The sequence below is a fragment of the Salminus brasiliensis genome, chromosome 18 (assembly GCF_030463535.1).
Source record: "Salminus brasiliensis chromosome 18, fSalBra1.hap2, whole genome shotgun sequence".
Classification (NCBI taxonomy): Eukaryota; Metazoa; Chordata; class Actinopteri; order Characiformes; family Bryconidae; genus Salminus; species Salminus brasiliensis.
In genome coordinates, this window is record NC_132895.1 from 23,881,268 (window position 1) to 23,903,664 (window position 22,397).

General features: G+C 42.7%; 1 protein-coding gene across 1 annotated transcript in view; it reads right to left on the minus strand.

The window, feature by feature from the left end:
* The window catches only part of gabrb4 (gamma-aminobutyric acid type A receptor subunit beta4), an 80,488-nt gene that overhangs the window by 37,678 nt on the left and 20,413 nt on the right, over window positions 1–22,397 (minus strand). The window contains exon 3 of the mRNA XM_072661345.1: window positions 2,535–2,602. Coding sequence (XP_072517446.1) covers window positions 2,535–2,602 — 68 coding nt within the window. The remainder of the gene's footprint in view (window positions 1–2,534; window positions 2,603–22,397) is intronic.

The following is a 22,397-nucleotide window of genomic DNA, read 5'->3' on the forward strand; positions in this document are numbered from 1 at the left end:
AAGGTGGTTAACTTAAGCCAAAAGGTCCATGAGCCCGCCATAATTGGTCAGCTCTGCATAATCACGAATGCATATTATGGATACATTATGAGCGGCAAGGCGCAATAAAGCAGAAATTTGCTTTTTAATAAGCTTGGCTCTTTCCAAATGGTGACTCATCCTATTGAAGAAGAAGGTCATTAGATGCCATTTGCACACAGTTTGTACAGCTGTGATGGAATTCTTTGTTTTTGCATACGCTTAACGTCGGAGTCAAACCCCGATGCATATCTGGGTATGCATCGATGAGACTTGAAGGACTGAAGGGAAAAATGCGATCTTAAAGAACGTGTTCGGTTCTCAAGAGCACCAGAAAAGATTTTATAAAGGCTGTAATTGTGAGTCAAAGAACTCTTTTTGCTGAAAGTTTGTTAATTTGTTGCCTGAGGATTATAAATTCTAACATCCCTGCTTCAACCACAATGCTTAAACAACAAATCCCGTTAGGTGTGTTTCAGTACATCATGCCTTTATCGCCGATCCTTAAGCATGGCGCTCTAGAAACGTTCCAATGTTCATGGCATGGCTTAAGAAAAAGGAACCCATGAAGCCAAAACCACCAATAGAAAGGAACAGAAAAGGAGAGGGAATCCAGTGTTTTAACCCCTAGAGTGACAGGGTGGGGGGGGTGGTAGGGTGGTATATCTATACCACTGCTATATCAAACCAGATCCAAATCTGATCATTTGATATATAGATCAGATACATTATCTAGAACCTGCAGCAGCAAAGCAACTACAGTGTCTACAATACCACTGTTTGACCTCAACAGTCTTTAGTCGTCACACAATTAAACTAGCTGCACGTAGTAGGTGGGTACGCAACTACTAAGCTACTAAATGTGTTGCTCCTAAAAGAATGCACAAAATAAACTATAGCCCACTTATTACTGGTGTATAAAACAAAACGAGCACTAATTTTACTGCCGTGACATAAAAAACATCTAGGTTCTAGAAGGATAAAGAAGCCAGACGAGCAAGAACAGTACATTCAAAAAACAAACAGACTAGTAAGTGTATGTTGGAGCAATTAGAAATGATAGAAATCACATTAAAAATTATTATTTTACAGTAGCATACAGGTTTAGTATAGTATGGATGGTAAAACTAACTGTATTCCCTTACAGTAAGGCAGATACAATGTAAAAATAGGATGATACCTTCATAGGCAACATGAATTCACTCAACACAATTTTTATAGTGTCTATGTTTGGCATATTAAGAACCAAACTGACCAGAGATTTGGGTCCCAGCATCATTTGATGCTAGACCTCCAAAAGCAGCTTAAACTGCGTTGCGGTCGACTAAGCCGTCTCCAAGTACTACAGAGTTTCAGCTTGGGAATAAGAAAGGTGGTGAAAGTGCTGCTTTTTGCGTTTTAAAATAGAAAGTGGTGTACCTAATGACACCCTTTGCATTTTTTTGTGAGCAGCAAAGGATATCTTTGTCACTTGAAGACATTCTGCTGTCAGTCTTTTGTTTATGACGCAAATAACACTCTTAAGCCAAACAATTCAGTTGTATCAAGTGTCCATAATTTTGGCAACTAAACTCTTGAACTCGTACACTCTGTGATACCATAGAAGAAGCACTTTTGGTTCCATCAAGAACCATGTTTGTAATAAAGAAAAACCTTCAGATCTTTTACAAGCACAGTTTTTAATGGAAGAGTGGTTCTTCTATGGCATCACTCAAACAACCTTTTGTAGCACCTTTATGTTTATTACCGTGTTTCTCACCTGCATCACTTATGTCTCATGTAAAAAGAAAAGAGTGCTCTTGTCTGCCTTGTGTTTCGTTGCAGATGCAGTTGGTGAAATTGGTTTTAGCTGTTCTCTGGAGTGATGGTGCTCCATCCAATACTTCAACATCTGAGTTGGGGAGTTAGGGAGTTGGGGGATGAGATGGAGTGGTGATCATCCAACAACATCCTGACCTCACTGGTCTGTGTTGGTGCTGAATTCAATCAAATCCTGCTATGAAGCAATGCTACTAAATCTAGCAGAAAGCCTTCTTTAGACTGTAAAGACAGTTACCCCAGCATAAGCAAGGATGAACGCTCAGGTGTCCCAATACCTTTGTCATAGTGTGTGTGTATATATATATATATATAGCAAAAAGGTGTCCCAATACCTTTGTCCATATACTGTGTGACTCTCTGAACAATTAAGTGTGTGTATGCCACACTTTGGCAATGTTAATTTGGTACTAACGTTAATATTGGTATCAATGTTATGTGTACACATGTGATACTGTGATCTATGCAAAATTTCAAGTCTTGGCTTTGATAGATCAGCAAATTCATTCATGTAAAGAAATGTATTATCTTGTGATCTCTGGTATCTTGATATATTTAGAGAGGGAGGGGGGGTCATATTAATATTTCAGGGCCCCAGCCATGTCTTTGCGTGGGCCTGCATGTTGCAGGCAATGATTTAGTGACTTTTTTCAAGGGCACAGTCATGGAAAGTCTGGTTCAATCACAGCACAACTCACCATGTTGACTTCCGAAATGGAGTCGATGCTGGCAATGTTTATGCTCATTCCCACGATGACTGGGGGACCTGGAGGAGAAAATGAGAGAGGCAGACAAAGAAAGAGAGTCGAGTTAGCTGAGTCCACAGGCACGGCGCAAGCAAGCAGCCCAAGCAATACCCTTCACTGTACGTTAGTCCCTTCAGAGCCAGAGGCCAGCTGTAATGACATTGACACAAGGTCATTTAACATTTACAGTAACATGCTCCCACCGAATGGTGGTACGTCCTCTGGGTGCACATTAGGAGCCCACAGAGCACAGGAGGATCACAGGCAGCAATTCTGAGAACAGTTTGCTCCAATCAATACCAAGTTTTCTGGACCTTGCTACTGATTTGGATGAACCCGTAAGACGCGCTACAGAAAATCATATTTTTTTGCCCGTTTTTGACCTTTTGACATAATTTGAATCTGACAGCTGTCCTTTGCATTGTGTCAAACCACCATGACAAATGGACAAATAGAAATGGTCTTGGATTTTTTACACTGGCTACCATTGAAAGTTAGAAGTTTTTTTTACCCTCTCCTGCCTTTTTGGAGATACAAGGTTTCATTCATTAGATGACAAAGATGTTTTTTGCCCATTCTGGACACTTTTGCCTATAGACTGGTGCTTGACCAGTCTTTACAATCAGACAAAGTCGTAATTTGTTCTGGATTAAGTTCCAGGAGATGGGACGACCTCCCCTCACTCTTACCCGACAACCCCTTCAGCCTACCAATAAACCAGATTCCTTAATGACTTGCTCTGCAATCCATAGTATCACAGTACTCGTATGTAAATGCAGGCAGACTCCGTTCGGGACTGTGTCTGTGTGAATCTAGAGGCTGTAGTGGAAATGGAGTGTTAAATGAGTATGGAAGTGCAAGTTTTCCTCTGCTCTCATGGCCCTAGCGAGCACACAGCCCCACTCCATATGGCGTTTGGAGCCGCGCTCTCTGCTTCATTACAAGTCACTTTGTTCTTCACTAGCACTCGCCCCTGTCCCTGGCGACCTCCTGAGGGAAACGACTTTCGATACAGGAGCGAAGGAGCAGTGTTCCTATTTGTGGTTTGTGCAAGACTAGCAATCTGGTCGCAAAGCTCTGACTATCACTATCAGCGTGATGCAGCATCAACTCTAGGAGAGTGTTTCTCCAGAGAGGCACTTTGGAAAATACACACACACATGCACACATACATACATGAATACAATAGATCAAATCCCAGGTGTTCCCTTTTCTGTTTATGGCTAGGGTCATTGGGGAATGAATCTGGCCATAGGTACATGGGGGAGAAAGGGAGATAGGGAGGGAGGGAGAGGGTTTACTGGATGTCAGAATTTACAGCCTATGCTATGTGAAGTGCTGCATTGCTTCATTTGCATATACAGTCATGTTTATGTGAAATGCAAAGAAAAAAAGAAACAACAAACAAAAAAAAAAACCCCACAAACCTTAAAATCCTGTCTTTACTCCAGCACCATAATTGGTTTTATAAATGGGGTTGGGGTATCAGATAACACTTCAGTATGGGAGAACATTTTCATGCCCTTGTAAAGTCTTTACGAAGCCTTAACAAGGCTGTAGTGGGCAATTAATTGGCTGCTAATTACTACTATTATTAAGCACTTACTAGAGTGAACTGAGCATTTCCAGAGCTCTCTTATTTTACAGTGACCACTCCCATAGCTAGATTTTAAAACAGGAGTGGTCCTGTGGTAATTAATCCCTTAAAAGCCTGTGCTATTACAAACGTCTATTGCCAAAGAATAGCCCCACCAGTTTAGTTAAAGGGTTTTCTCCCCAATTTAGATTCCCTCCCCCATCACATGCAACAACACTGACACTAGTGAGGGCGAGACCAACACGTCCCCACATGCACAGTCAGCCACACCTCTTTTTCCAACTGCCGCCGATGCGACGTCACCAGGCAACCAACGCACCTGGAGGAAAGCACCATATACCCGGCTCTGACACACGGGCTAGCAGACGCCAGTGCCGGCCAGTGCCACACTAGAGTGATGTGGGAGGAGAGAGCCATCTACCCACCCTAGAGAGAGCAAAGCCCCGACTGCCGATGGCTAGCAGCATGATCGGGATAAGTTTTATATTGCTACTGTCAAACACATTAATGGGTCAATTTGTCAATATAAGTATATTGCTACTGTCAAACACATTAATGGGTCAATTTATCAATATAGGTCAATTAATCCTTTATAATAAAATAATAAATAATAAAAACAGCGCTTGCCAACACGTACTGCACTCTCAACAAGCTTCCGAAAAAACACAGTGCATCCAACAGGAGCGAAAAACAGTGGCATACACATTTAATACAATCATAAAAAACATGGTAGCACACAGAAAGCACTGATTCTACACCCTGATCTGTATCACTATGTGCAGCCTTAACATGCATTTAAACCAGTAAAAAATATTCAACCAGTCGACTTCCATTGTGCCTGCACAGTGGCCACAATGGGGCCTGTGAAAACAGGCTAAATCTGAAGCATGGCATGCACTGCTTCAACAGGCATGCTCACAAAACCTCTAGTGAATACTGTGCAGTTTACCTTTAGTCACATGTGCAAAAGACACCCCTGCAATATATAAAGCAGGGTTATGTGATTTTATGAATTGTTCCTGGGCTCCCCCATACGGACGTGGAATTGGTGTTTTGAGCCACCCATCAAGAAAGTCCCACTTTACAAATGCATTTCTGTGTGAGCTGAGAGATACAGACAGGTATTAGACTTTATAAGGACTTTATGAGGGCGTTATAACATCCCTGTTAAAAGATATTATTATTTTGAGCATGATTAAACACACACTAGACTGAGAAAGATCTAGATTATCTGATGTGAAAATGCCAATATTTGCAGTCAACATACATAATCTACAGTAGGTGACTGATTGTCTGAATAAGGGCTTTGTTGAAGCCAGCCTTGCTCTTAGCAGAGTACTAGCAATCATTAAATTTGGAGATGTAAGAATTGATCATACAGGATAGAGCCTTTTGCTCCCATAGGAAATATCAATTATTGGGTTTATACTTTAAGGTGCCATCTGTAGACAACATCTCTCCAATGTGTCTACGTTTTGGATTGATACATGTGGACAGATGAGGACAGTGGTCATGCTCAAAACGTTATCACTGAATTGCATTCTGATCGAGACTTTCTTGTCTCATTTCAAATGGAAAATATGTTCACTGACAATAAATAAAGTGAAAAGCAAAGATTCTAGATACCAATGAACACTGACTCTATTTAAACACTTAAGGTTTTTGTTATGTAAGCTAATACATTGGTGGTTCAGACCCTATAGCGATAATTAGTTCAGCAGGCACCCACTTTTAGCCTTGGTTTGTTCCTTTCTACCTTATATGATGCTGGAGCCTTGGCTCAACCTCACAAGGGCTGAATTCTTTATTTGCCAGTAAGCTAAGTACCGGATCTTAATTGAATCAAGGAAATTAAAAACAATGCCCAGAAACAACAACCAAAGCATGCTCAACAGACAGAACACTCGCCCTTTCTTTAAAGCTATTTAGCTAAGTATTGAGTCCAGAGTCCTGAGTCCTGAGCATGAGTACTTCTGTATAGCAATGCCCCTCATACAAGTGCCACACACACTCTGACAGTACAAGCATGTGAGTATCATGGCTCTGCAATATCCATGGTAAACTCAGCTGGTTGCATAAAATTGTGCATAAGAGTTGCAGTTGGGGCTCTATAGGTTATCCATGGTACAGATCTTTTTTAATTGTGGTCTAGTAAATGAGGGGTCTTTTTAGCATCCACAGTGAAATACAGTGAAAGGCTTGCAGGGGTATGTGTACTTGGGGTAAGAAGGAAGACTGGGCTGTAACTGGACGTTGTTGTATGCCGTATTAGTAGCACACACCTCGCAAGGTCCATGGAGCATTTTATATATGGTCTTTATTGTTTCAGCCCCCTTAGTCAAAGCAAATAATCAGGCATATTTCAGTAATACTTTTGCTTAGATTTGCACATCAAGCCACATCCCCAACGGGCTTTTAAAATGGCTGCTGATGCCAACAACAATATTTGTTTAGGTGCATGGTATGTTTTACCCCCTCAGATCAGTAAATGACTTAGAAAATAACTGAACTCCACACAAACAATCTTCCACTGATATTCTGACACTTAAATATATCTATTATTTGCCATTATTTTTTATTTTAAGTAATTTTTTGTGTATTACTCTATAGGCATACAATTTAGGTTGTTTCAATCATTATTTCTCATAACTACTCAAATTATCTGCATTTTTTTTCTAAACAAATTGAATTATCTGTATTTTTTCTCAAAAGTAGTTAAATGATCTGCATAATTTTGCAAAAGTAGTTAAATGATCTGCATTATTTTTCAAAAGTATTAAAATCATCTGTATTATTTTCAAAACTAGGCAAATTATCTGCATTGTTTCTCAAAAGTAATTAAATCATGTAATTCTTTTCTCAAAACGAGTCAAATTATCTGCATTTATTCTTCAAAAGTAGTTAAATTCATTATTCACTGAATTAATTTTTATCTCATGATGAGAAATATTAAATATATTCAGTTAATATTAATTATGATAAATTTACTTGACAACTTATTATCATTTCGCTGTGTGAACCATTTGAAAGCTCAATTAACTTGCCTGCTTAAACTGTTTTTCATCTACAAATAAAACCTCCTGTAGAACAAAATGGTTCTACATTGCACCAAAAATGGGTTCTCCCGTTATCAAAGAATGGAGTCAAATAACCATTTTTTCACCTTGTAAATCTGACCTGGTGGAGTACAGTTAGAGAATGTTACCCAACTGTGTACATGCAAAATTTGAGTAATCACTTTCTAACCCTTCATCAGTGGTCAGTTGGTCAGTTTCTGACCAGAAAGCTCCTCTCGGCTAAATACATTTTGGATGGTGGACAACTCTCACTGTCTGATGTGTAAATACCTCTGCAGTGCTACTGTTACTGACATATCAGTGCCAGACATGCACAATACCATGCCATTATCATGACAGTATCACTACTATGATGAGAATGGTGAATGATGAGACCAATGGTGAATGAGCTAGAGAATTTGTTGACAGTTTGGCTTTCTAATAAATTGGACAGTGTGTGTATGCAGTTAAATCATGCTGCAATCATTGTACAATACAGTCCTATGATTTTACTGAGAACACGCTGCACCTTGTACAACTCTTCAGTTTTTTTTTTAGTAAAGGCAGTGGTTCTATTTAGAACCGTGAACAAGTTTAACAGATCTTCTCATTCACTTTTGTCAATTTGTTTGTCATCTTCTTGCCCTCAGATAACTCTGCCATCCTCTCCATGGTTTTTGGTCATGGCATTTCTTTCTTAATTCCATCCCTTCCCTCCCAGTCACCGGTGACACATTGACATGGCAGCACATTTCCCAGCCCCCTCCAAAATTCTCTGAACCTCTGGCATTCTGAGGCCTATCTTTAACTCCTAAGAAAGAGAAAGAGAGAGGAGAAAAGAGAGAGAGAGAGAGAGAGAGAGAAGTGGAGCCATTTTCCATTGCGCTCTGGTGAAGGCAACCAGCAACAATTTTCCCAGGAGATGTCAAAGTACATTCGTCGGGCCACTGTAAACAGTGAGAGCCTCGAGATCTCTTGGCCGCTCTTCCTTCTGCATATTCCAAGCCAGGCTTCCTTGAGATATGTGTGTTTGGGGGGGAGGGGGGTCTCTTTCTTTCTCCCCTGGCCTTCCATGATTTTTCTCAAAATAAAACCACTTACCTGCATCTGAGCCTCTTATAGTGTACTGAAAGCTTTGCTCTATAGATTTCTCTGCTCTCAGAGCGGCTTCCATTTTGAGGCTGTTGAGTGTGTTGGCCATGTTCTTGCCCAGTCCATACAATCGTGTGGAGGTTGGCGTCATCTTCCATGTGTGTGAAAGCGCTCTTACGTAATGCCAACTCAAGCGGGGTCAGAGGCCAATTTGGGTTGCGCAAATCTCACCCTGGAAAGTCGTCATTGCTCGGTTGTGCTTTGAGCCACAATAGGGCCCCATTGACCCAACACAGCTCACAGACATCACTCCTTGACCTCAGCCTTCCTTGCATCAGTACTAGGCAGATACCTTACTGAAAACAGACCAGGCACGTTAGTTAAACGTGGGGGGTGCCTCTAATAAAGTCGGGCTCGGTTCCAGCTCACATGAGTCCGACTCGCTCAGGTTCAGCGCTGAGGCAACTCGGCGCATGCTGAAAGATCTCTTGATCTTTGATTGCCTGCCAGTCTCCTCCTCAGATCTCTGCCGATTCCCACTGCTGGAGACAGCACCACCATCTCGCACAAGGCCCCAACAAACACTCCCAATTTGCTGAGGTTTTAATCTAAGCCCAAACACGAGGAGGAAACATGGGGCTTAATCTGGGGTTGAACCGTCTCTATCCGACTCTTTGATTCTAGCTGATGCATTCGATAGAAACGCTAGCAAGACACAAAGGTAAGGCTTAGAGGCAGCTCCAACTTGCCTCCGAGCCCGTTGGTAACCCTCCATTTGAATGTTTATATTGCCGGAGCGTCCCAGGGGACGAGATTAGCATTTCATGTTAACAAATCAATAAAAGTTTGTGTGCCTGAGTTAGCCTTTTTGCTAGCAGTGTGTCCTGCTATTTAAGACATATACACAAAGACAAATGGTGCTCTTATCTGGCATTGTTTCCCTCTGTAAACCTCACTTATGCTAAATCAGCTTTTATGTGCACTCCAAAAACTGCAGCTCCAGAAGTTGCTGCTGCCTCGGACTTTACGGTCACCCTGCAAAACTGCGCAACTTCATTCGTTTGTTAAAAATTAGCAAGACCAAAAAAAAACTGTTCAGCAGACCGAACAGACCCGGATCATTATTTTTATTTATGAATAATAAAACACAGATTCCTTACTGTACAGTACAGTACACAGGAAATTGGCTCCAAAAGAATAATTGCAGCTTCAGAACAAGAGCAACAACTAGACAAGGCTATTAGTTTAATGTGCTAAACAGATATCAATGCAAACAAAGTGCTTGTCGACATGGCACTGCGCTTGGCTAGACCTGCTAAATTGCTACTGTGAAGCCTAAGATGTATCAAGTGTCAAGCAAGAGTAATCAAAAGAATGAGCCACAGTTTATACAAAAGTTCATACATAATCGATAAGAGTCCACACTTGTACATTAGCTACAGGAAAGGTGGCCGACTTGCCTAATAGTTGCCCAGTGCAAGTATGAGTGAGGGGAAGAAAGCCACAAAAAGCTGCCGCATCCCACCCTGACTCTCAGCGTTCCTGAGCTAGTTGACTAAGACAAATTGCGGAGCGCGGAGCCCCAAATGTCCGGATTATTCTTTATGCCTTTTCTCCTTTTGCATACTCTGACATTTTGCATCTATTTGCTCAGTGCTCTGGGGCCCATGTGAGCTGCTCCGTCACCACCACCACCCCCCCTCGCAGAATCCCATGCATTTCCGCCCATTTTTTCCCTCTCTCTCTCCCTCCGCAGCCAGATGGCACTATCATCTGTGTACATATTTAAATGACAAATGTAAGGCAGGTGGCATCTCTGGAGGTGCTGACTCCGTTCAGACTACCGGCTCGTTCCCCCGATGCCATTGTTTTCCTAAACAGCGGGCAAATCACCGGGAGCCCAGCCCAGCCCACGCAAGAGGGCCCAACGCAGTGGGGGGAGGAAAAGACAGCGGAGTGCGGAGAGAGGGGGAAAAACAGTGAAAGCAGTACTTGTGAAAGAGTGCTGAGGATCCTTCGTCCTAGGCGCCGGATCCTCATGGGCCAGCGGTTCCCTCCCTAAACACGTTTCCACTGACACGCTAATGTTTCTCTCCTGCAGGTAATGATGACGATAATGCCTTGCGTTTGTGTTTGGACCTTTTCTTTGCCTCGGGATGGAGCTCAAAGTGCTTACTAGTGGGGGGGCCGCAGCATCCATCTGTATGATGTATAGCCGCAGGCCCTGGGGCCTAGCTGTGGATTGCCAAGGATTTATTACCCCAATTAGTTTAGGGGGTTGATGAGTTATCATGGCATCGGGGAGTGTAATATAAGTATGCCAGGCGCCGCGCTAAACAAATGCACACCTTGAGCGCAAGGGCCCCCGTTCTGCATTGGGTGATTGGGTTGTGCAAGCCACTAGTAGAGTAGAGTACGCTCTACTGTCTTTCATGGAGCATCAGTAAACCTCGCATGGACTCCAAATCCCTAAATCTCTCCAAAGCTATATGAACACCAGTCCTCTTTAGGTCCTGAGCCGTGTCAAAGATCCTAAGTCACCGTAATTTCGAAGAGCTTTGTGTCCAGCTGCTGTTCCAAAATCCATATTTGCACACACCGTGCTATGTTAGTGAGACTCTATGTGGGTTTTAATAATATATGTGTTTATTCTGTTCAGCAGTAGGCTAATTCCACGTGGATTAGGGTTATGCCGGGGTCACGCGCATTTCCATCAGTGCAGTAGCGCACAAAGAACCCCAGCAAAGGCAACTGCAGCGGCAAAAAAGAAAATACCGCTCTTCCTCCGGATTCAAAATTCTAATCATCAACTCATTGCTTAGCAACAGAGGGGTTCCATAGCAACAGGGCGGCATTGTCACTTTAACATTGCAAAGGGAGACACAGTGCTTTTCATGCACTGCGTTCAATCTGCCTCTCGTTTTTTCCACCCCTCCCATCTTCAGTGGCCAAATCCTGGCACCACGTCTTATTGTTGTGTTTTTTTTTTTCCTTCTATTCCTCAGGCAAGGAACATCTATATTAGGCCACTGTGTGAGGCTCCTTGCTGTCGAATGATTAAAGGTTGCACTACATACTCTTACATGCTTCGGAGCCACACAGCAAATGCTGCGTCTTGCAGACACGAATCAATGGCCTGGGCACGGGCCGAAATGGGAATATTCATGCGTTTGTCTACCTGCTGTTTTCAGTTATCAACACATTGTTGACATTTATAAATGTGGCAGTGGAAGCAGTGAGTCAGAAGTAACAGCCTATTCATTATGCTTTAGTGGTCAATAGGAACACCCACACTAACAACGACACTGCCCATCCTAATGAAGCGGACAGATAATCAAAGGGCACCTTAATCGCCACAAAACAACAGGTAAAATAAATAAATATTATTTTATTTATTTATTTTAAATGGTTAACCAACTAATATAATAACTAATATAATAACTAATAACCAACACTGACCAGGCTCTAAAAACAAAATCAGCCAATACTGTGCTCTTTTAAGAATATGACCGGAAACATTCCCATTCACATCTGTATGGTTGACCTTTCCAGTGGTCATTCACTGAATAAGGTATACCTTAAAGGATTCCACTGTGGCTCCTAAATTGAAATTCTCCATCACACTGTCTCATGCAAATAACAGAGGCATGTCTTTTGTTATTTAGTCATTAGCATCCTTTTTGGCAATCGATAGAGGGAATGGTCAAGAGAATTGCCTTAGTTACTGCTGCCGAATAATACATCAGCTTCAGGGCGCTAAAGGCTATGGTAATTAGCATTTCTGCGGCGGACGAAAGAGGCTTCTGACACTTCTTGACGCGTGAAGAATGAAGGGGAGACCATTACTCTAGAGTCACCAGTCAGAGGACACAGCAGAACGATGGAGAGAGTGTGTGTGCATGTGTGCAAGGGAGAGCAAGAGAGAGAGAGAGAGAGAGAGAGAGAGACAGACTTAGAGGCAGAGGAAGTCCCTTTTACGCTGATCTGAGACCACTTTAACCATTTCCCACATGGCTCAGGTTGGAATTCTGGGTCATATAATTTGGTGTCAAGAGACCTCCGGGCCCCCAGTGAGCAATTTCTTAGCCGAGCCAAAAAACCCAAAGCCTTTCCTTCACCAAAGCCTCAGCTCGGCCGGTGCCGGCGCTCTCCCGAGGTGCAATAATGAGATGGGCTTTTAAACATGCTTCCTGGCAGGGCTGCATCAATCTTGGGCCCCTGCCGTAAATGACATTTCTGTCCCGTGTTTATTTATCTGAGACAATAGCGGGTCGCATGCCGCCCTTGGCAGGTCCCTCCTGGCTCCCAAGGACGCACCGCCCCATCAATCACCTGCGGGGCGCCTGGAGAGCGGTGGAGGGGAAACCGCTCTCACGTGAGAAGGGACGCCTCGCACCACATGTGACCCCGGGCCCCGCGGGGCCCCTCTAGGGCCTGCTTTTGTGCTTTACCCAGCATAATTTTTCCCTTTTGCTCCACTCTGATTCTGTAAAGGTGCTGAAAAAAGCAGTTTTTGTGAAAGGCATAGCCTGTTTTTTTTCTGGTCCCAGCACATGCTAACCGAGGCTAACCGAGTGTCCATGTTACCTTTCTGTGCACTTTCTAAATACTACATTTGGTTGTTCTTCAGAGATGTTTTTCTCTCAACTGTTGCTTTACAAAACATTATTCTGTCATATTGAGCCATTAAGGACTTTATCATTATCATATCATGGCTACATAATGTTGAGTTTCCAGTTTGTTAATCAGTTGGAGCCAGGATTAAAACACCAGTGAATTTGCCACCATACTAATGGTAGCTACAGATTATTAGTAGGCTGTAACAATGTAATGCTATATTTTACAGCTTAATTTCAGTGTTACCAGTATTTGTGATATAGCAGTGAGCTGCACTCTAGCCACAAATGGTTCTATGTAGCACTACCAAGGAGTTATTTGAGTCTTTAACAATAGTGGAACCTTTTCTGTTGCTATATAGAACTGTTTATTTTGTAAAGTTGTACACAGAACCATCTACAAAAGGACTGACTAAACTAAAAACTCACATGATTGAATTCCCACTGTGTCTCTATTGTTGTAGAAGTATATGATCAGGTAAGGTAAAGGCGCTGGGGTCTTGGGGTGGTCCCAAAGTTTGCACAGTTGATTGCCATTCCTGTAAGACTCCCATTCTGCTATGTCACTCATTCAAAATCATGCCTTAAAGAACACAAGAACAGGCTTTGGTTTAGTGGATGGATGGACAATGAATGGAGCTACATACAAATGAGCAAACTAACTGGGAACAGCTCACTTTTATCCTGGCTGGGTTAGCTTCACTTGCTAGCTTTCACTGACTGAGGTTCTCTAATGGCACAATGGAACCGACAGGTTGTGGAAAGTAGTTTTGGACATGGCAACGTGTTGGATATAGAAGCACTATAACCACTGTGATTATGATTATGAGGGATAAATCTTGCTTAACATTCTATAAGGACGCAGATTACAGCAAGTTGGACAGTGCATCCAGCAGGTAGACTAACATGAGGCTGGTTAGACCTAAAATACTGGATAAACTAATGCAGCAACTGCAGCAATTTCATCAACAGGAGCTGGTTGGCCAGAGATGCAGGGAGGACAAGAGTCATGTGTAGGAACACTCCAAGTCCCAACACACGGTTGCCACGTGGGAAGCGCAGAATACAGGCAGTCCAGGGAAATTGGCCAGCCAGCTTCAGTGGAGGAAGCAGGGACAGAGCCAACAAGATCGAAGACAATTTTTGACACTAAGATGAATGAGTCCACAGACAGAGCAGGGAGACAGAGAGTTCAGGAGAGACAAAGTGGGGGGGGGGGATGCGAGGCTGTGAAAACTGGCCAGATGAGTGGGCAGATCGGAGTGAGGCAACAGTAGCCAGAGTAGCAGAAACCGAGAGAACGGACCTTGGTTTGGATGTCGGGTTACGTGTTGGATATAGAAGCATGGTAAGTAAGTCATTTAAGGCAGGTGACAAACTTCTTGGTACCAATGGACGTAATGTGGAGATTGGCTGTTAGAAGGTAGTAGCTGCTTGTGAGAGTTGGAATGTGGCAAATTGAGCATGAAAAAAAAGAAATCCCAAAGGGGTGTGACTGAGTTAATGCATAATGTAAGGAACGGGAGGTTGGTTCAGCAGAGTTGCAATTTGAAGAGATGGCGGGTGGAGATGGTGACAGATGCGCAAGGGGGCAGAGCATCAAGGTGGACAAAAACACGACTATAGGCGGGAGATAAAAAGAAAATCCCTGGGATAAGTTGTGAGAGTAAATGGAAGAATTGGAATGTAGTGTATCTGGGTAGGTGGAGAGGTTAAGTGACCAGAGGGAGTGGGCAGAAGACATACTCAAATAGGTGGCGATATAAGAAGACAAAAAAGAGTCCTGTATGGCAGAGGGGCCAGCCACCTACCAGACTTGCCAGTGGCAATATCTGTGGGGTTTTTGGTGGGTGAAGAAGAAAGGGGCAGTTAGGTGCCCTAGAACCAAGGCAAGGCAGGTGAAGGTGAAGGTGCAGGTGCTGGCTGAATAAAAAAAGCTTGTTAAACGATGCTTTGCTGATTAAAGGCGAGATGTCAGGACCTGTGTTCAGAATGACCCTAGATGCACCTAATTCTAGCACTTCTGTAAGAGAGCGATGAACCAGAGGCTTGAGCAGTGTACCGAGGTGTGGTCAAAGAGGGAGGTTGTGACCTAGGTCGTATAGAGAGTGATGGGGCTGAGCTGAGGGCTAGATTGAGGAGAAACTGCTGCCCAAGCCAGAAGGTGTGGGAGGTGTGAAGAGTCAGGCGTTGGGTGACAAGGTGAACATCGAGTTGGCAGTTGGAGTATCAAGTGAAGCTGGCTGTTGAGGACCCAGAGGACCTGACATGAGGTGGACGAGCAAAAGGGAGAGGGTTTTGGTGTGATTAAGAGAGGGGTTGGGATGATAGAGGGAGGGACAGGGATGATGGGGAGGAGTTGAGATAATAAAGAAAAGGGGGATGGATGAGGGAAATTAGCAGGTACAAAAAATAATCATTCTAATAACCACTGTGATTATGATTATGAGGGATAAATCTTGCTTAACATTCTATAAGGACGCAGATTACAGCAAGTTGGACAGTGCATCCAGCAGGTAGACTAACATGAGGCTGGTTAGACCTAAAATACTGGATAAACTAATGCAGCAACTGCAGCAATTTCATCAACAGGAGCTGGTTGGCCAGAGATGCAGGGAGGACAAGAGTCATGTGTAGGAACACTCCAAGTCCCAACACACGGTTGCCACGTGGGAAGCGCAGAATACAGGCAGTCCAGGGAAATTGGCCAGCCAGCTTCAGTGGAGGAAGCAGGGACAGAGCCAACAAGATCGAAGACAATTTTTGACACTAAGATGAATGAGTCCACAGACAGAGCAGGGAGACAGAGAGTTCAGGAGAGACAAAGTGGGGGGTGGGGGGGTGGGGGGGGGGGATGCGAGGCTGTGAAAACTGGCCAGATGAGTGGGCAGATCGGAGTGAGGCAACAGTAGCCAGAGTAGCAGAAACCGAGAGAACGGACCTTGGTTTGGATGTCGGGTTAAATAAATCCGCTGACCGAGCAGGCAGACGGCTAGGAGATTTCAGGACAGCCCATGTGGAGGTAGGCAGCACAGGGAAGCAGGTGAGCTCAGCTGCGCACACTGCGGGCTAAGCTGGTGTTTCACAGCTGGTGCAGAAGCTTCATCATGGGACATAGGCGGTAAAGATGGGAATTTACAGGTTGTAAGCTTGGGAGGAGGAGGGGTTTCCGGCATGTTTTTCCTCAAGCACCTTTTTGTAGCTATAGAGAATGATAATTTGAAAGTATAACTACAAAAATTGTGTAGTACAGTTTTCCCAGATTCTAACGAACAGGACATATTTGTAGGTGAGGCACAGTCCAACACTGCAATATAAGTTACTAGTCCATAATGTCAATTTTATTTCACGCATAAAGGAAATTCTGTCACTTCCAAACAGGCTGAGACGAAGCAGTATTTTGCAAGCTGTTTAGCTTTTTCCCTACAAAGACCTGCAATCAGCAGTCCTGCACTGCAAGTGTGTGAACATGCCTAAAACTGTCAAAGGTTAGGACGATCAGCTGGTCCTAAGTTACGTCCTAAGTTACCAATAGTGAGTATCTGATATTTTCAGTGTTTTAGAAAAGTGTGTTTTGATACATACATACAACTAAACACACGGGAATTACACGTCACCAGTTTCCTTAGACTAAGGAGTATCAGGTAGAGGGCATGACAGATGGACGGACAATTGAATGGAAAATGAGAAAATGTTTTGTTAACAAAGTCACTAGGTTTAACTCAGTGCAGTGCAACCAACTACAAAGGCAACATTGTGCCTCGTATACAGTGACAGAAAACACAGCAACAGCCAGAAAGCTCCAAATCTATTTTACTGCTCAATGCGGACATGCACACACCTCTGCTGCTCTGGGGGCAGAACTGAGTTTTAGCAAACAAATGTACAGATAGAGTCAAGTAATAGCTGAGTCTCAAACCTGCCTCCTAGAGCACTTCTTTCCTGCCTGGGCCCTGGCTCACTTCATAAGCCAGCAAGGCCTTTTCTCCTTGCTAGGATACAGATCGTTCCTGTGCTGCTCGTCTATTCATTCTCTCCCACCTTGGAAGATGCTCCTGTGCTTTCGGCTTACGCAGCTGGACGTGTGCAAAATGGCCTTCAGGTGGTGGTGTGCGTTGGGGAAGCCAACTGCACAGCAGCCGTCAGGTTAATTTATAAGGCTCCCAGGTAGACTGGATGCATTTATTATTAATAGGAAAGGTTTGTGGAGGCAGGCTGGGAAGGAGTCAGCAGCTGGGAGGCCTAGTGGGGAAGCATTGAAGGGAGAGGTCTCCCCATTTGCTGAAATGTGTGCTGCAGGAGCCATATACATAAGACTGGAAGACCTGTCTGTGTTTGTGATGCCATGAATGTGGAGTGGATGAAGGCAGCAGTCTGTTTCCTGGGTGTTAATCTGGCAACAGTCTGCCTGCATTTATGTTGCACATGACAAAGAGACTGGGAGATTACTTTTCAGGAACACTTTTGTTGTAGCGTTGCCGACACTCGAGGAATTGACTTGGGAGTCAAGAAACTGAAAGCTTCTTGAAATGACAAAAATGAGTGGAGATGGAGTGCTTCTTATTAGTTATTGGAATCAAATTAGAAGTACATTCATATTTAAGGCAGGCCTGGCAAGGAGTAAATGCCCTCCCTCTCCTGGAAAACTGCACAGATTGGAATTGCATTGATTTCCTGCTGTTACGACATTTTAGATGATTTTGCTTAATTTGAATCGGACATAGCATTTCATCATCTCAATTCTATTCTAAATGTCTAACTATCCAACATCATAACAATACTAGAAAAGAAACGAAAAAAAAAAGAAGTTCTCCATCAGTTACATGGAGCCGTAAGCTAAGAATATGTGTGTTTAATGGTATAGTCCACTTTTCATATAAGGTAAATCAAGAGCTAAATTCATTAGGTTATCACTGATGCTAAACAGGTTAGCTTGTTAATCTAACACAACGTACATCACCATTTTGCCCTGATGGCTACTTCATCCTGCCACTTGGCCTTATTTGTGCATCTTCGATAACCACATTACTGCTGTACACAGAAAAACAAACTCTCCAATTTCGCAACAGTTTAACAAAAAGAGGTCAGTTATGGGAGGCACATGGATAGGTTCATCACAATACACAAGCAATGTTACTCAGAACAACCCATGCAAACACCAAGCACCCAGCATCTGTATAGAGTCAGCTGGTATCTGAAAAAACCTATGTCATTTCAGCTTTGTAGTTTTATATAGTCTATAGAGTGAAGTTGCCAATCTAGAGAACCACTTCAGAGAGTTGTGAAGTATATTGTGATGGCAGAGCTAAAACTAAAGGAGCCCATAGAAATAAGTAATTATGTTTAATGAACAGTTAAATAAATAAATAAATAAATAAATAGAAATTCATTCCAGATTGCCTGAAGGAGGTGTAACCCTATTTTGTGCCACATTGGGGATGTGGTCTAGAGTGGCACACCTGTTCTTCGTTCCCTAATGTATGTTTAATCGCTTTTCCCCCGAATTCTGTCCCATTCAGTTTTATTGAAATATGACTTTTCACAGCATTGCCACAAATCGCCTATTACACTAACCCAGGCCTGAACATCTAATGAGCAAGCTGAATGTAAAACCTCTCCAACAGCATGAGGAAGAAAGACCATGACAAACCAAGGCTCATAAAGGAAATCCATGTTGCTCTGGGCTCTGCCAAAAAGCAAAGCTGATCCATACTCCACCCACAACTTGTGTTTTTCTGGATCAATTGTTAAAACTAGCTTCACAAAAGCCTCTTTCACATAATAATTCTTGTTTAAAGTCATTTTGTGTTCAAAATGCTATGGTAATGAAATGGCCCATGTGGTTTTAACTTCTCCACTGTTAACATACAATCAATTGCATGATAATAAACCACATATAACATTAACATACTCTGACATTAATAGACACTCTACATTTAGGTAACAGTTTCTCATACAGCTTCATGAACTGTTTGCCAACATTCTGTAAAGCTTGACCAACCTCCCAACAGTTCCTACACGAGCCCGTTTATTTATGGGCAATGTTGCACAGGTCAATTACGAAAAATAGGGATAAGCATATTTTAATGGGTTGAGTATTGGCTATGCTAAGCCCAATTCACTTCCAACCATTTGTTTCTTTTTTTGTGCACTGTGCCACTGTTGTAGAGGTGCTATAAAAAGAGATTATTCACAGCCTGCAGCAGTGAGACAAAGCGGACTAAACGTCTGCAGTGTGGCACTGTTACCAGCTGTCTTTCATCCAAACATAGACACATTAAACGTTTTCCTGCTCTTTACAATACACAGAATAGCACCATCAAGTACAAAATATGGTTTTTACTTGTGAGCTGAGATCTGAAGTGAAAGCGTAGGTGATGTGTTTTGCTTTACCAGCACACTGCTCCTGGTTTAAGACCAGTGTTAGCAGACTGCGAGAAAAAACTCGAGCGAGAGAGGAAGAGCTCCTGCTTGCAGTTCAGAGCAAAATGAAATCATAGTGTATTGACAACACTAGGAACAGGAAATTTTGCATAATTACTTCAATACAAGGAACCATATCCACTCAGACTGTATTCAACCTATGCGTATATCAAAAAGAACGGCAGAAATTGAACTGGTTGCCAAATCATCAGGTAGGTCAATGAGATTCGATCATAAGCCAGTCTTGACAATGGTTTTAAAAAAATCAACAAAATTTTACCTAATAAAATATTAATCACAGTACCTATAAAATACTGTAATTGCTGTCATATTTGTCACATTAGCACATTCCTTTGTTTTTAATACCTAAGTAATAAATCGATTGTTATGGCTAGCAAGAGAAAAATGAGTGGCGAGCTTCTCCAAATGGAGCTGGCTAGCGCACCAACACATGTAGCTGGCTAGCTATTCACATGGACACCCCAAAACATATCCAGTAATGTTACTCCCACACCAAAACTAATGATGATATTGTCAGCTAAATGATGCTAGATAACAAAATCCATCAACATTTCATGTGAAAATTGTTTACTTTGGCAATGCTATGCACACTAGCGTACTGGATAAGAAAGATCGGTCATTCTATAGCGTTTCCCTCTCTCCCACTGCAGTGTAGCTAGCATTAGGTAGCAATGCAGGACCATAGAATGGCTGCAGATTTGAGTTCAAGTTACGTATCACTCTCTACTCTAATACATAGAAGAATATAAAGCTTTCAACGGTTGGCATGAGTTTGAAAAAGGCTCGGCTAGGGGCGTTAACGTATGTGTATTTATCCAAAGGACTGTCAGCCTTTCTCTGTGTACATTTCTGCTACGTATAATGTAACACACTGGAGCTTTCTGTGTTTATAAACAGTTATGAAAGATATAAAGACGGCCTTCTGTCTGTGTGCCAATAAAAACTAGTATCTGAGCTGGAAATGAAGAAAATAGGGCCATTAGCAAAGATGGATTATTGTTCAAACTGCTGAAAACAAAAATTATTGTGATTTACAGGATAAAATATGTTTACTGCCACTGAATTTTGACCATAAGGCTTTGCAGATCTACATTAATATGCTACACTCAGGATCTACAGTATGAATTGATTAAAGTGTACAAAATTGAATCAGATTGGCTTGGTGTCTGACATCCGACATTTAAAGTAATTGGATCAGATCAGTAACCCCCCCCAACCATCCTCAAAATCCAGCAGAACACACATCTCCCCCATCTCCGCACCCATCCCTTTTCTGTCAGTGTCTGGGCCACCTGCCTCCACTCTTTCAGACTGTATTCAATCTATGCGTATATCAAAAAGAATGGCATAAATTGAACTGGTTGCCAAATCATCAGGAAGGTCAATTAAATTTGATCATAAGCCAGTCTTGACAATGGTTTTAAAAATCAACAATATTTTACCTAATATGGCTATATTACCTACACTGCAAAAAGTAAAAGTAAGTTGCTTTAGTTTGCGTACTGTACATTTAATCTATTATGGATATAAAGACGACATTCTGTCTGTGTGGCAATAAAAACTAGTATCTGAGCTGCAAATGAAGAAAATAGGGCAGTTAGCAAAGATAGATTATTGTTCAAATGGCTGAAAACCAAAAATTCCCCCCCTTCCCAACCCATCCCCAAGATCCAGCAGATCACACAGTAACACTCTTCACCCAATGCCGTCCTCCCCCATCTCCGCACCCATCCTTTTTCCATCAGTGCCTGGGCCACCTGCCTCCGCTCTTTGACTGTATTCAACCTATGCATCTATCAAAAAGCGCGTCAGAAATTGAACTGGTTGCCAAATCATCAGGTAGGTCAATGAGATTCGATCATAAGCCAGTCTTGACAATGGTTTTAAAAATCAACAATATTTTACCTAATATGAAATGTACAGTATCGTGCTAGCAGCAATTAGCAAGTAAAAGTAAGTTGCTGTAGTTTGCGTACTGTACATTTAATCTATTAAGGATATTAAGCAACCTAGCAATAATAGATTATTGTTCAAACTGCTGAAAACCAAAACCACCCCCCAAACCCATCACCAAGATCTCCGCACCCATCCCTTTTCCATCAGTGCCTGGGCCGCCTGCCTCCACTCTGACCCGCCACGGGCACACAGCACAAGGGCTTGCATGTGTAAGATGGCTGCGCTAGCCGCTAGTGCCTGTGCCGAAGGTATTTGGAGAAGGCGCTGGTGTCCATGACAACCTAAAGCTCAGGTGGGAGTGAACTGACTGCAGCAACATGATGTAATGGGGAACACATCAGAGAGGCCGACTCTATTTCTTCTCTCTCTGCGTTTCAATTTCTTTCCGCGCTCCTTCCCCTCTCTGACGTCTTCCTGACGTTTTCTCTTCTCTCTCTCTCTCTCTCTCTCTCTCTCTCACTGCTTATCTAAACTGTCATGAGCTTGTGCACAACACAACATGCAAAGAGCATGCAGTGTGCTCACTGACCACGGTCATATACGTGTGATTAGATGTTTTACAGCATGCGCATGTACAATTTAGCAGTTGCTCTTTACGCAGCATCCTTAAATGGCTGGACAAACAGTAAACCTAGATGTAACTTCAAATGCACATGGACTCACGCATTCCTAGATTCACAGGGAATGACCAAAACAAAGAAATGCACGTTCCCAAAAGATGTACATACCCCCTAGGCCCAAGAGTTTGCAGACACCTGCTCATCTATCATACATTTCTTCTGAAATCAAAGGTATTAATAGAGAGTTTGCAGGAGTAACAGCATCTACCCTTCTGGGAAGGTTTTACACTAGATGTTGGACTATTTCTGTGAGGATTTGATTGCATTGAGCCACAGGAGCCTTAGTGAGGTTAGGCGCTGATGTTGAATGATACGTTCTGGCACTCCAGTATGCTGACACCTGCTTAATTTCCTCTGAAATCAAAGGTATTAATAGAGAGTTTGTGCCACATTTACAGGAGTAACAGCATCTACCCTTCTGGAAAGGTTTTACA